Below are 15459 nucleotides of genomic sequence, written 5' to 3' on the forward strand. Positions count from 1 at the left end.
TTTAGCTGTCATGTAGAAAAAGTTCTGGAACTTGTATTCTCTTCCTTTTCTTATATGTCTCTGCAAGGTGGAAGTTCAGGCTTTAGTTACGATGATAATAATCAAAAATGCAATGAGAAACTGCTACACAAAGCAGAAATATTGCGTGCCAGTTTCATTCAGAATAAAGCAAAGTGAAGGGATTGGGAAATGAATTAAGTAAACATTATCATTGTTTTGTAGACTAAAAGCTCTTTCTTTAAAGAACCAGCCTACACATGGTTACTGCATAATAGATATTCTCTACATAGAGATTTCAATAGCTTCTATTCTATAATAGAAAAATAATTATGCGATCTGATTTAAAAAATATATATAGCTAAATATGGAGATATCAAAGATATTTTAAATGGACTTGAGAGAGCAAAGCTCAAGAAGCAAATTCCTTTGATTTCTTTGTGGGCTCTGTTCTGCACTGCCTTATGTACATTTGTAGTATCTGTCGTAGTTGTACTACAGGCTTCAGTGGCTGCAAAGTAGCCTCTGACAACTTCTGGCACTTGTGGAAGGGTAGAGTTGAGGTTTAAACTATTCCAATATAAGTGAATGAGTGAAAAAGCAGGTATAGGACACGTACCATGATTCTTAAAGTTATTGCCTCTGACTCTAAGGCTGCATTTACTCTGTAAAGCAGAAAGCATGAGAAAATTTATAGTCAATTTCTTTCTTTTCCCCTATGTTTTTTTTTTCCAGATTCTTAGCCTTTTTGCTGTTGGAGCAGAAAACATCCATGCTCTGCTTATGTAAAGGATATGCTCTTGTGGTCAGAGCTTTCATTTCAGTGCCACTTAAAACCAAAATTAGAAGCTTTCCTAAACGGCATGCTCCCACACAAACAAGAATTTAGTCAGGGAAACACAAAGGCCTCATTATGTGCATCCAACTGATTGCAGCAGTGCTTCTAACATGCCACATGATTCACATATATTAAATTGAGGCCCATGGTCACAAAGGACCATTTCTGTCACCTAGAAAATTTTCAGAGCTTTTTACGATAGACATTTCTAGATTTACAAATCTTAATATCAAAATGTTTCATTACAATTATCTAACTCAACCTCAAATGAAACGTGTAGCTGTTCTCCCAGAAATTTCTGGAGAATTTGGGGGTGCATTAAGTGTTCTTGTTGTCTGTAGCATCAATATGCTGAGGTACCTTTGCTTTCCAGCACCATCTATGTCAAGAGCTGGCACAGTTTTAAAACCCAATGCAAAAGGAAACAGGAAGGGAAAGCAAGGGAAAGCAAACAAACACTCTGGGGACAGTTTATCTCATGCCAAAGAGATAAAAGTTATCTAAAAAAAGTTATATGAATCACACCCAGAAGTGCTTTTTTCTTTTCATCAACTATAAAGGAAGCTTAGGAGGAATAGTTGAGATATACACGTCTATGTTATTCACATCAAAAGTCAGATTAAATAAATACCACCCAGAGAATCTTCTTGCAGACTGTAACTGGGTTGGATTTGGTTCAAACTTGTCTTTGCATTGCTGTTTTGTATGATAGGATTTCACAACATGACAAACATTGCAATAACCCTGTATATATGGAAAATATAAAATGTCACCTGTAACTACAGGAGTTTGATGGGTTTTGCTTTGGATAGCTTCTGATTAATAATAATAATAATAATCCTTATTTGATACAATCATACCAGATGAAATACTGGCTAAAGCAACCTTACAAAGCTGTTGCAATGAAGAGCACATAACATAGTAACCAATATGCATAAAAACTGCTGTTTTGTAGCAAGTTACAATAGAATTACCAATCTTTCACAGACTACAAAATATTTGTGCTTATGAAAGCAGTATGCTTTGAAGCAATATTTAACATCATGGAAGAAGTAGAAATGAAACTGTAAAAGGCATAGATAAATCACAACTGTAGCATCTCAAAGTTCTCTAGGTAATCTACACATCACTTCTCTAAACTGGAACATTTTTATTTCTTCAACATATTGACTATAAATGCTATGTAAGATTGATATTTTATAGTCAATGGACTACACAAGAAATAAAAAGCATACTGATATGGCATTCTGATCAAGAAATTTTCATTTTCATCTCCCTGTTGGTATCAAAAACTTGACTTGCTTTAAAACCTGGTAAAATTAACTGCAGTACTTCCTTTGTGTACTCACATCTCCATAATTTACAGCCTACCTGCCAAACTGGGAGAGTCATTTTACATCAGGTTTAGCTTGTCTGGATGTTAAAAACAATCTCATTTGGCTTTATTAAATAAAACAATCTTGTGCAAGAACTTCAGCTAAAATGAAGAAAAGTGTGCAGTTTCAGCATAACGTTAATAATGTCTGTTATCTGTATTTATTGATTTGAGGAAAAATCACTGTTCAATTTCAAAACCGCAGAGAATTAACTTTCTCAAATAGTGCTATGTTTTTCATAAGAACTGTATGTGGCTAAAGCCAATACTGCTAGATTTATTAAGAATGTGATAATCACTATTTCTAAGAACTTAAATCAACAATATTAATCTGATATTGCTAATTACAGAGCTATTTTGCAAACATTTTTTTAAGGATCAAGTTTTAGTTATAACACGGTAAGTAATTTATGCTTCTGTCATTTTTTAAAAATTAATTTTGAAAGGATCACCATCATGCAAAATTACATTCATAACTGTTCAGTATTACATTGATCCAGGGTAAAAATCCAATTTTAAAGAAAGAACTAGAGACTTAGGAGTGTGAAACACTTTCTGATTTACCAAGTATTATTAGTTCCAGTTTAACACTAAGTGACACACAGCTAATGTGACTATACTTTTTGTGCAAAGACCTAGCTTGCAACCAGTCAGTTCAGAGCCCAACACAATTAGAGGCGTCTGCAGCAGCCCATGGAGATAGAGTTCAGCACTCAGTATCTAAAGGTGGCCTTCAAAGCAGCCACCAAAACAGCAAGGATGGATGTTGGCTCCTCCTGTACCACATGCATTCAGACCAGAGATTAGCAGTTTGCAGTGTCCTGTTAGTCAGTTTATCAGATCTTGCACACGTTTTTCTCAGCCTTTTTAAACACATGCACCACCAAACATTTTTGGAAGAAGTGCATGAAATACCTTATACCTGTGTTTGTTGGCTGCAGGAATAGAACTGATAGATGAAATATTTAGTTTGTAGCTCAACAAAGGTTTTTGTTGTCATCGTATTTTTGAAGGCAGTAATCTCACTGTTAAAGAGAGAATGCCCAATCTCTGGAAATCACTGGTGCTTAAATCTTCTTGCAACCACTAAGATTTCCTCTAGGAAACACACCCTGTATCGTGGGTTTCCCTTCCATGAGCAACTTTGAATAGAGAAAGATTACATTCAGAATTACATTGTTCAGAAGGTGAGTCCCTTGCTTTGATGTCACACCTTCAGCTCACATTTAGTCCTAATGTCCCCCTCAATGGGAGTCAGCCTGTATTATTCACAGCTCTCCTTAACACAGATGCCTCAGCAATCATGATAACAAATGGCTGGGCATGGCCAAAAATTACTCCTAAAATGTGATTGACTAAAGCTGAAGACAAGCATCTATAGGAATTTTCAGAAGCAGAAAGACATCCTATCTCTAATTCCTCTTAGTCAAGCTTGAAGACATGTCAGTTGTTTGTTTATTTTAATTTAGAAATAAACAAAAAATAATTTTAATTTAGAATGCATTTAATTAAAATAAACTTGTAAAAAGGCTAAATCATGGGAAATGAGGAAATCAGTAAGAGTGGTTTATCCAACAGTACCACAGTTCCAAGAAGAAGAAACCAACGGAAAATAAAGTGTTTGTGAATATCATTGAAGTTTACCTGTGTGAGCCTTTCCCTCCACAAGAACTGAGCATATTCTTCTGTAATGACAGAGAGAAGCTGACTTCTACATCTTTGTTTGAAGGTATTGAAATCATACTGCTTCAACAAGAGATGAATTAGTTGCTAGAGGGAAAGATTAATTTGCCAAAACTGAGGAATTGGCTTATTTTTTTAGGGAATTAGCCAACTCCATCTTTTGCTTCAGTTATGCTGGGAAATCTCTCTTCTGTACAATCTCAAAAGAGATAGTGCAGTAGAAGATCAGTAACAAATATTTAATTGTACATATAAAACATGAAATATTTCTGGCCATTTCCTGCTAACCCAAATAATAATAGAAAATTTCCTGAAACATTTGATGGATGATCCTCTGAGTTATTAAATGCCTCAATGTGACACACATTAACTGGGAGGACATTAAGTACCAAGCAGAAAGAGTACTAATTCATGGCCACAGAGTAGTCTTTTGAAAGCTAAGTGATGCTGAGGGAATATGCAGAGAATGTATTTAAATAGTAAGAGTACACAAGAATTATTTTAATAGCCAATATCTTGATCTTAGGAAATGAGATGACGTATGGCATGCTGTCAGTGTTAATATTTAAGAAGAAGAAAGTGGTATTATTGGTACTCTTGGAACCTAGAACATGGATTCTTTTGGCCAGAGTTTTTAAAACTACTATAATCCAACTAGCATGGGTGAAGTAAGCAAAAGCGTCTTGTACCTGCCCTCAAAGGACTGATTCCTTCCTCTGGGTAATTGACAACTCCAGCCAAGGTTTTTGAATGTTAATGGGCTATTGATCTCTCTGACACAGAACAAACTAAGCTTCATATAAAATCCATACTCAAATCAAATAAGAGAACAGGTGAGTGACTCATAAAACATCTACCACTGTAGTGTAGAGAAAGAAAGAAAGAAAGAGAGAGAGAGAGAGAGAGAAAGAAAAGAGAAAGAAAGAAAGAAAGAAAGAAAGAAAGAAAGAAAGAAAGAAAGAAAGAAAGAAAGAAAGAAAGAGAAAGAAAGAAAGAAAGAAAGAAAGAAAGAAAGAAAGAAAGAAAGAAAGAAAGAAAGAAAGAAAGAAAGAAAGAAAGAAAGAAAGAAAGAAAGAAAGAAAGAAAGAAAGAAAGAAAGAAAGAAAGAAAGAGAAAGAAAAAGAGAGAAGGAAGGAAGGAAGGAAGGAAGGAAGGAAGGAAGGAAGGAAGGAAGGAAGGAAGGAAGGAAGGAAGGAAGGAAGGAAGGAAGGAAGGAAGGAAGGAAGGGAGGAAGGAAGGGAGGGAGGAAGGAAGGAAGGGAGGAAGGAAGGAAGGAGAAATTAAAATGGATGCAAGTCTCGTGACTAGGGAGGGAGTCTGCAGAGGAAACAGATTTTCCCACTGCAAATCTGAGATTCATCAAATTTCCCTTTTTTCAAAGAAAATCAATTTCTGTGTTGCTTACAGCTGTTTCCCAACAACAAAATAGAAATTCTTCTGTAACGGAGAAAAATAACAATAAAAAAATCATATCTCAAAGTACTGCTAGCAGAAATGTTATATAAGAATTCTGCAATATTTAAAATGTATATTTACAAGCAAATCCATGCATAGTATGACATATATCTACTTTTTGATATTATAATTAAATCTGAGAGATCATGTATTTTGTACAAGTTATCTGGCTCCAAATAAAGAAAGAATTTCTAACAATATGGTATATAAATATGTCAGATATTTACTCTTTTCAATAATATGACTTGCAGCCTATTAAAGTAGACTGAAATGAAGGTGATGTGGAATTTAAAGGAGGCTTATCAATATTTGATACCAAAATGAAGTGTTGAGGAATTAATATACCAACAATATAGCATCTTACTATTCTAGTGGAATATTATCACAGTAAATTGTTTGTGGTCTAAAAAGCAATGACAGTTCAAAAATGTCAGCACATATTAAAACAATTACTATATTTCTCATTTTAGATGCATATTATTTTCATAGAGCACTAGAAAGTCATTTTCCCTGCTGTGATCACAGATTACAGAAAATAGAGGATGTAGATTGTCATGCTTCATTGATTACATTTTATTACATTTAATGTTATTTAAATGATTGCAGAGCATACTTGAAAAATTGGTGTTGCATCCTTGCCCAGAACCCTTAATGAAAGACTGTGACTAGAGCAGTGAAATATATGCTGAAGGCTATCCAGTTATTGGCATAGATTGTAATAGTTCCTTTCTATTATTATCGTATTGTACTTTCAGCTAGTAATATTTAAGCACAGCTAAGAAAGTGATGAAATAAAAATAATGGTGTCTATATGTTTGCCAAAAATAAAAGACATATTTTGCAACATAAATTTATAAGTATCAGAAATGTAATAGTCTTTCCTATGGACAGGTTGTATTTTCCAGAAGTCTTCATCTGAACAAAAAAAAAAAAAAAAAAAAAAAAAGGCTACACTTTTTAGTGGGCCCAGATAATCAAAAGAATAAAGGCCTTTACAATCACCTTCCACTATCCTGAATGAAGCCTCCTGCAAGGTACCAAAAAATAAATGAATAAAATAATAATTAAAAAAAAAAAGAAGAATTTCATTGGCTTTTGGTTTGCAAACTTAAATACTTATGAAAGAAAACCCAGAAAAACCAAAAGGCCTGTGAGAAAAGGCAGCAAGGAAACCAGTTCTGAGCAGACAGGTGATGTATACCAAGCAAAAGCCATTTTGTGTTTTAGTGAAATAGGATTTGGGCCTGGATGAATACAGAAATAGATTTCATTGAACCTCCAATACTAACAAAATCGACCTGTACCACCATCAAAACAGCACAACAAAATGCTGCTTGAGCATATGAAATCTTTTCACATTGTTTAAGCACAGCTGGATCACTTTGAAGTTACCAGTACACTTACAACATTCTGTTCATATGTGGAAAACAGTGAAAAGAAAGACTTAGTTTTATATATGTACACAGCAAATTGATTCTTTCATTTTAAAACTTACATTTTGAATGGATTTTTTAAAGTGGAAATTTACATTTTTCATGTATCAATGAAAAAGGAATGACATCTAGTGGCAGATTAAATTAGTTACTACTCTGTAGCAGTAGTGAAGGACACTATAAAGAAATCCATCATCTGTGTGTGTGGAATTAAATGGAATAGATCCTGGTAACATTTATCAGTGTGATTCAGTTTGCTCCTGTAAGAGCAATTACTGACCAAGTCTCTTCCTTTATCAAAGTTAAGGGTATATCTGCAGGACTGGATCTGAGAGAAAATATAATGCAGAAAGGGTACTTTCTCAAAACAAAATATTTAAACTATATTAGAAAGCATGATCCCAGGGAAAAATAAATAAATAAATAAATAAATAAAAACAAACATAAAATATATGTCTTTGTACTTAGGAGAGGAAAGAAAAAAAAATCAACAGTCCAAGGAACTCACATCTTTTTGCAATTTTTGCTATTTTGTACTGTTTTTAGGTTACTCCAGGTACCCTTTTTGAAGATAAGGTAAGTAGGAATGTTTTCTGATTCATTATTCCTTTTTTTCTATATTAGGTATTTCTTTTCCAGCCTTATTTTGCTATGGAAATACAGCACTTAGGAAAGTGCTATTTTTGTATTATCATTTTGTTCTTTTTTTGTTGGTTTGTAAAGGCTACAATAAAAAATAATAATTAAAAAAAAAAGATCAATATAATAAATAACATCATCCAATGATATTGGCCACTTCTGAAAATTTAGATCAGAATATTGATGAGGTCATGTTTTCTTCAAATCTGATGTTTTGGGAGAATATCCATTATTTTAATGAAACTGTATTTGTGGCCTGTTCTCAAATATGCAGCGATTTAATAGGGTAGGTCTTGAGTTAAGATTGGTAGCATAGGCTACTGTTTCATGGCCATTTTAGATAGGAGAAGGAAAGGCAAAAGGAAATTTGATGTAGTATCAAACCACAGGTAAATTTATCAGTTGTGATTCCACTAATTTTTCTTTGCCTCCTGAAAGCTGCAGTATTAATAGGCAAAAATCACAGTCTTCCGCTGATGCTGAATGAAACATGATATGAGTAGATATCAGATAGCCTCAAACCTCATTTATTACCAAAACTTGACTTGTGTTGTAGCTTTGATAAATTACAGCAATTTCCAAATGCATGTTTGGGATTTGGGGAGATATGGCATGTGTTATCATGACTGATATACAGCTGAAGACTATCAGGAAAATGTAAATTCATAAATGGATTATTTTTTGTTCTTGAGTTGATTTCTACATAGAATATTGGCAGGTATATTTTACTTGTCATTTTAATCTCTACTTTTATAAATTAGAAGTTTTATGAATAGTTCTTTTGTTCTTGGAAAAGAAACTAATCAAGGCACAATGACAAACTTTCCAATAAGACTAGCTCATAAGAATTATGTTTGCATTGCATTTTATCTAAACACTATTAAACTTTTACATTGAAATTATGTCAATGTAATTTCATCCATTTGGGTCTAACTTCATCAAACACATTGGATGAAAACTAACAATTGATTTGTCAAACACTTCTCTGGTCCTGACTAATGGGTAACCTGCAGACTAGAACAATAAATTCTCTGTATCCCCCATTCAAGAGCTACACTTAATAAGTATGTCAGTTCAAGATTTCATAGGCCTTTAAAGCTTGATAACTCACTTGAAACCTAGCTATTGGCTGCACATGAAAATCCCTATTTCTGCATGTGGCCACAGCATGAATGCCTAAATAGGGAGATTTGTTAATACCGAGTGATCATAAATAATGCATACTTAGAAATATCCCTCCAACAAAAGTCCCATAACAAATTTAGTAGTATTGTTTTTAAGTGCTGTTTCATATATAATTGAAATTTTTGACTTACAATGTAATCCACATTCTTTACCATGTAAGACCCTTGTAAGAGTCTTGATGTTACCCTTGCCTGGAGCAAAAAATATTCCAGGATCTCTCTGCGGAAGCAGTTATAACTTCATCTCTGAATCAGTGATCTCTGATCAGTGCCACAGTTGCTGTTACAGCTCTCAGGTGGGCTCCTGGATGTCACTTTTGCTAAACAGAAGCAATGGAAAATGGAATTAAATTCTGAAAGTCCTTATACACTGACAAATTATTTTCACGCTAAGCCTCTTTCCTGTTGAACTTTATTAATTCCTTCATATCCTTGGTTATCTCCTTTTGTCTCCTTATCACCTTCCTCCACAAAATGCTAATACAGTTCTGGTCTTTTTACCCGCCTTCCATTTCTCCTCTCATCATGTCACTTTGAATCTAAAAATTTTTCTCAGATAGTACATCACATTTCTAGGTGCTCTGAAGTCACTTTGTTATAGGAGAGATATTAACCTGGAATGATGGGGGCATAACACCTATTTAGGTAAGTCATTACCAAGCTTCTGTGTGTTCCATTATTGATCTGATGATTCTCATATGGCAAAACTGCCTAATTCTCATCCAAAGTAAGGAGAGAAAAAAAGAAAAAAAAAAAAAAAGAGGAAAAAAAATACAGATTCCATCATAAGAGGAAGCCTATCAACAAAATACTGCCTTCCCAATCTGAAAGCAGAAACACACTGTCTAAAGGTTTGATCCTCTCTGGCTGAAGTTAATGCCAATGTTCTCCAAAAAATTAATGAGAAAAGGCTAAGCTTCAAATTTCAAGTGCTGAAGAGCAAAGATGACAGAATTAATCAGCATCTCTTTTAATTTATTGCAGCTATTTTGCCAGAGCAGGTGAATCCAAGTAAGATATTTGGCTGCAAACCTTTGGTTTCTGTTAGGTAATGGTAAAGCTTTGACTGTGCAGCAGTGCTAGCCCAGATTAAGTATGCCGGCATAGATGTTCTGATGAAAGCTAATCCCACGCATTTATTTTATTGAGAATTTCTTACAATAAAATTAACCGTTACACTACATCAGAAACGTGTAAGTGGCCCACACCCCAGTTTTGCAAAAGTAACTACCTCCATATTTTCTTGCAATTTCCAAATGTTCAAAGTGCAACACTTGCTTAGCTGACAGAAGCAAAGTGGCAGTCAGGCATGCTGGAAACAAAATTGTTTCTATAAAGAATAGTGCAGATTTCCAGATATAATGAATAGCGTGGATTTCCAGATTCTGGAAAGAATGCACTTCAGTGAGAGCAGTCACTAACACAGGTTTAACAACTGACTTCAAATAATGACTTCCATGCCAAATAAGTGGGGAGTTACTAAACAACCCTTTCTCTCCCCTCTGTATTTTGCTTTCAGCTGGAGGTATAGGCAACACTTGGGAAACAGCTCTTTTCATACTATTCACAACTACTGTACCAAGTGAGGAGAAGCAATTTATTTCCACTATCACATTTTGTTCGTGTTGCAAAGATGATCGCTTTTGAAGATCTAAATAGATACATACCTTTTTACCCTAGAGGTAAGACCTGTCCCGGATACGGTTATGATGTATCGAAAACGAAATGTAAGCATCTCATTTTTACCGTGGTTAATGTATTAAAAAGGCAGAGATAAGTTTGTCCCTGTAATGTTTTCTAGGGTTACTTCACTGTTCCACATTCAGAATGAATTTAAAATATATATATATATATATTCATTTGGAGTTAATGTGATACTGGAACAATCTTCACAAACTGAAAAAAAAAAAATAAAAATGCTGGTGTCTATGGGAGAGAACAACAAAACATATGCTGAAAGAACTAGCTTTTATTCTTGTATCTGCTGCTCTTTTCTCAGCTGCTTGACTTCAGCCAAGTTACTTCACAACTTGTATCATGTCCCATCTCTCTTGTCTGTTTTGCAGATATTCTAAAAGGCTGAGATTCTGGGCTGCTAGAAAGAAAAATTTCCTTTGCAATAATGCACCGAGAGCAGTTCTGTGATACTTGGAAGAGAGAAGTTTAGTCATACTTCTAGACTTTCTATTTCCTCTTGGCTAGCTACAAAGCAGCTCACTGCTCCACGTAATGGCCTCGAAGACAGGGCTTCAAAGGCATTTAACTTTCTCTATTAGGGAACCCAAACATCGTAACCCCCATGCTTTATATCAACTTGCTGAGACCAGGCGTCTCACTACTAAGTATTGCAAAACATAAGCTGCAGGATCCTCAGATAAGTGCCCCAAATCTCTCCTTTACTTACATCATAAGTAGCATACTTTATTTCTGGTCCCTGTGTGCTGACAACTGAGTTGCTTATGGTCCCAGTGCTTTAATGGTTCAACAAAATGTTTATCCCCTTTGCAAAGCTTAAGTGATTTCTTGAAAATGAATTGTGGTATCAAGCCAAGTCTGTCAAAAGATCTGTAAGTCAACACCCAGAAGTTATTCTATGTCTGCTGTCACCTGTCCCCAAGTAGATTGTTATGGGCATACTCCAACACATGGACCTGTTCCATGGCCCTCAGAAATCTGCAATGAACTGTCCTTCTCCTGAAAACTTTGCCTGCATATTCAGCCGCAGATCACTGTCTTAAAGCACAGTAATTCAATAATAATAATAATAATAACAAAATGGTTCCATTTGAGTTTTATAGTTTATTAGCTACATGCATATTCTATGTAGAGACTTTTAAAAAACACATAATTTACCTAATAGGCTATAATGACTCCTTCAGCGCCTTTATAGTAGACTATATAATTTCTTCTTACTTCATGGATCATTGACGTGATAGATGTATTCTCTTTTCATTCTCCTGCAGGCACATAACTTCCATTATCATTAATGAGACTTGCAAACACATACTGAGAAAAGAATCTATCCCTTTTTGGTGTTTGTTACCCAAAGCACCACATTTGAATTAACCTCTCTGCTATGAAGCAGCCAAGGACAGATACTAAGAATCAGATTGCTCCATGATATCCTCTATCCATTGTGTATTTAGTTTGTTATTTATTATCACCATCATACAAAACAGAATAGTGAAAGAATCATTAGAGCACAGGGCAATTAATTTCTAATTCCATGTCTAGAACTAAATTGCTGTGTGACTTTCAGCAAGTTGAAACCTCTTTATTATTTGTATAACAAGGAAAATGCTCCTTACCATATCTCCCTCAAAGGGCCCTTCTGATGCTTAATTAATATATGTTTGCAAACCTCTATTAGATTGTTAAACAGAAGGCAATGTCTATGTGGTAAAAGAGCATCTGACTTCCCCTCATAGACATCTTCATAATATAAATAGAAAGAATTGACGATTCCCCAGAAAAAATCAACGACAATGGAAATTTAAAAATTAAAGCATAAGCTGTTTTTTTCCTGAACATGTCAGGAAAAGAGTGTAATAAGAGAGCTACTCACTGCTTAAGAATCAGTCCAAGTCATTTTTGCTGACTCTTAAAAGCACATGGTCAACTTGTGAGGACAGGGAACTGGAAGACATATGGAAAGATATTACCTATTTGACCTCACATTAGCCTCAGATTCAAACATGACTTCTGAAATGTTCTCCAAAATCTCCATGTGAATCCAACAGGTGCAAATATATTTGCAACCAACTTAAAAAAAAATAAAAATAAAAAAAAAATAGATGGGTTCACAGACAATTGCTGAAGCCCAAATGTATCAATGTATCACTAGTATAATAACACATCAACATACTCCTGTGATGATGATTAACAAAGAGTATGTGTGACTCAATGGGAAGAGGTGGCGCTTCAACTGTAATATAATTTTTACAACGAAAAGAAAAAGAAAGCCAGGAAAAAAACACATGAAATCAGGTTCAGAGAACTAGATGCTGAAAACGAGTACATTCTTAAGCAGAATTCTTCATGGGGATCTGACAACCAGGTACACACCCTTGCTAAAATTGTTCCAGAGGATGATTACATAGGAAAAGTAATCATTATTGAATAGGATGAAAAAAAAATAGAGACAAGTTTCCATCTCTTGAAAGGTGAAATATGTTTTACACACACTTTATGTAGTGGGTTAGTTTAGGGGATGGATTAATGCATTTATGTGTGGAACACTGCCTCTTGCTTCCCTATCAAAGATCCTGGAGAGAAAGTAGAGCTAATATAATTTGTTGTCCCTTCTGAAATGGCAATCCTAATTAGCCTCTGGGGCAGAGTATGCATACAAAGTTCTTCCTCTCCCATTCTATCTTCAGTTCATGCACAGGCAGGGAATATCCACAGTCTTGTCTGCAGTGAAGAGAGAAAAACTGTATTTTGTAAGATCTGACATTTATTTAAGAACCAAGAAGTTTAAATGCCAGAGTTTCCCCATCAGGGAAACAGCTTAATGGATTTCAAGGCATTCAGTATACATTCCTGTTTCTGCTGAGTCTTTGCTAAGATACCTATCAAAATTACATTGGTCTAATAGTGATATTGCTAGGCATGTGTAAGATTCAAATGAATTGATATTTAATTGGTTGGGAAAGCCTGCTGCCTATGCTATTTTACTGAAAGAATGAAAGATAAAATATCATTACCACGGCAGATCCATCTCCCAAGAAAGGAACACGACTATTATAAAACCTTTTCAGCCCTGCATTAAAGTGTCAGTGACACAGAATTATTCAGAAGTGTTGTGTGTCTATAACCAGGCTGAAAAGTTTGCTCATTTATAATAAAATACTCATTAAATGAGCATCCATCTTCCACTCATGTTCGGAATTTAAAAAAAAAAAAATAGTGGATGATATTGTGGGAATGGGTAGAAACATAGATGGATTTCCCTGATTAATGGGAGCAACTGCATTCCTTTCCTCATTCCTCAAGCACAGCTACCCTACATAATGCCTAGTTTTCCATGACAGTATGTTTGTTGCATTTCTGATGTTATCTTTGTATATGTATGTACTGAACATGGATTAAACATTTATATTTTACTTTTGTTCTTTCATTACATTTGAGCATACAAAATCTTACATTTTCACTTATAATTCTCCAGCAGTTTTCAAGTATTTTTTTCTTAATATTAAGCAGGATTGATACTAGATGACTCTGACATTTTATGTAGGAAGAAAATGGAACATCTTTATTATCTCCTCAGGGATGTTGCCTTCTTCACATATACTCTTCCACCTCCCATTTTCTTTAACGTGATTTCCTCATGCCAATACACATGAGGACAAATATTTATATGTGTAATCCTGTGTTCAGGGCTGTTCAGAGGACCACAAACTTTAAGATGAATTATTCTGACGACGTTTCAGCACATAAGTACATACAGTAGTATATCCTTCAGGTCTAAACATGTGTGTTTTGACACCTTCTTTTTACATGTGTTGAAAAATCCTGGGGAGATGCAGGATAAAAAAAAAAAAAAAGGAAAAAAAGAAAAAAAAATGGTATTCAACTAACCATCTTCCTCACTATAGTATTACTCACTACATCTTTTTCCATAAGGAGTCAACAAAATCAAAGAAATACATCAAAGCGCTAACATGGAAACTGGTAAAGAATGTCTATTGTTCAACATAGTTATTTTTATTACTAATGGTAATAATAATTCATTCTTATCCAGAATCTTACATCCAATGAGTCTAAGCATTAATCCGTTAATTTTTACAATCCTTCACTGAAGTTGGTGTCAGCATCCTTATTTTACAGAGGAACTAAGGGTATGCTATTCTCCCCCTGAGCTACCTAAAAGGGCATCTGAGTATTGAAAGTTTCCCATGGGGATTCTCTCATATGCTTTTCCACTGATTAATCTACTGGAGGCAGGTCTGCAGCTACAGAATCAAGAAGGTTAAGATGTGTAGAGATTTGCCTGACAACCTTAGAATAAAAGTGCAGGTGGCTTTTCTTTATGTGGGATAATGTCCTTAAAAAGAGCACTATCTTGCCATGTAAGTGTTACTGTGGTATTGATCAGGCACAAGAGCATAAAATAAATTCTTACCTCAAACTGTAGGTATTTCTTCATAATATATGATTGCAAAACACTGAGGCAATGATATCTTTTCTTCTTTTTAGGTAGACTGGCTAAATACCATGATACTTTGCTAACAGTACTCTTACAGAAAAACTGAACACTAACATGTTAGATATAGGCTTATCAGACTTGCCTAAAAGCAATAGCTGATTGCTATATAATTTACAGTCGCCTGACGGGAAGAATTCCACTGTAACCAAAACAAGGCCTCACAAAATAGTTCTATAACCTCCTTTTAGATAAACATAATTTATAGACACTATCTTTTCTTCTTTCTGCCAAGAAACAGAAATTTTGTAACTTCAGTACTCTATAACAAGCTATGCAAGGTAGCTCTCTAGAATTAAATTTCTTTTTAACTATTATTAAAAATCAAAATTTAAACATATTTTTATTTCTAAATTAGTTACATCTTCTTAAGATAAACTCTCCCGCTCTGGATAAATACTAGTGGCATTTCCCAAACTTTATATAATTTAAATCCTTCTCTCATAAAAAAGATTGTATATTTATTCCTAGTCACTGTAAAGACCAACATATACTTGAGAATGTATCCTATGTGCACACACACACTAGTGCCAAAAATATTTTTAGTCCTATACTTTACCACAAAGCACTTCTCAGTATTTCAATAGTCAAGAATAACTAAGCTTCTGAAGCTTCGCAAGCCAAAAAAAAAAAAAAAAGTACACATATAA

At 34.5% G+C, this 15459-nt stretch overlaps 1 protein-coding gene and 1 long non-coding RNA gene across 8 annotated transcripts in view; one reads left to right on the plus strand and one right to left on the minus strand.

The window, feature by feature from the left end:
* LOC308178440 (uncharacterized protein) overlaps positions 1-15459 on the minus strand; it is a 51773-nt gene that overhangs the window by 15268 nt on the left and 21046 nt on the right. For 2 of the 7 annotated variants that reach the window (XM_080557110.1, XM_080557109.1), the window contains exons 1-4: positions 8737-8828; positions 3855-3953; positions 617-662; positions 1-60 (exon numbers count right to left, since the gene is read on the minus strand). In XM_080557110.1, the coding sequence (XP_080413236.1) occupies positions 1-60; positions 617-662; positions 3855-3953; positions 8737-8750 (219 nt within the window). In that variant the 5' untranslated portion in view covers positions 8751-8828. Of the gene's footprint in view, positions 11562-12169; positions 12241-15459 lie in introns of those variants that run through there. The other 5 variants (XR_013939763.1, XR_013939766.1, XM_080557111.1 and 2 more) reach the window with 5 other exon arrangements.
* Positions 9199-15459, plus strand: part of LOC308178468 — a 26782-nt gene continuing 20521 nt past the window's right edge. Inside the window, exons 1-2 of the long non-coding RNA XR_013939785.1 lie at positions 9199-9249; positions 10124-15459. The exon at positions 10124-15459 is cut by the window's right edge and continues 18678 nt beyond it. This is a non-coding gene — a long non-coding RNA (uncharacterized lncRNA). The remainder of the gene's footprint in view (positions 9250-10123) is intronic.

The sequence above is a fragment of the Anser brachyrhynchus genome, assembly GCF_964034855.1.
Source record: "Anser brachyrhynchus genome assembly, chromosome: 1".
NCBI lineage: Eukaryota > Metazoa > Chordata > Aves > Anseriformes > Anatidae > Anser > Anser brachyrhynchus.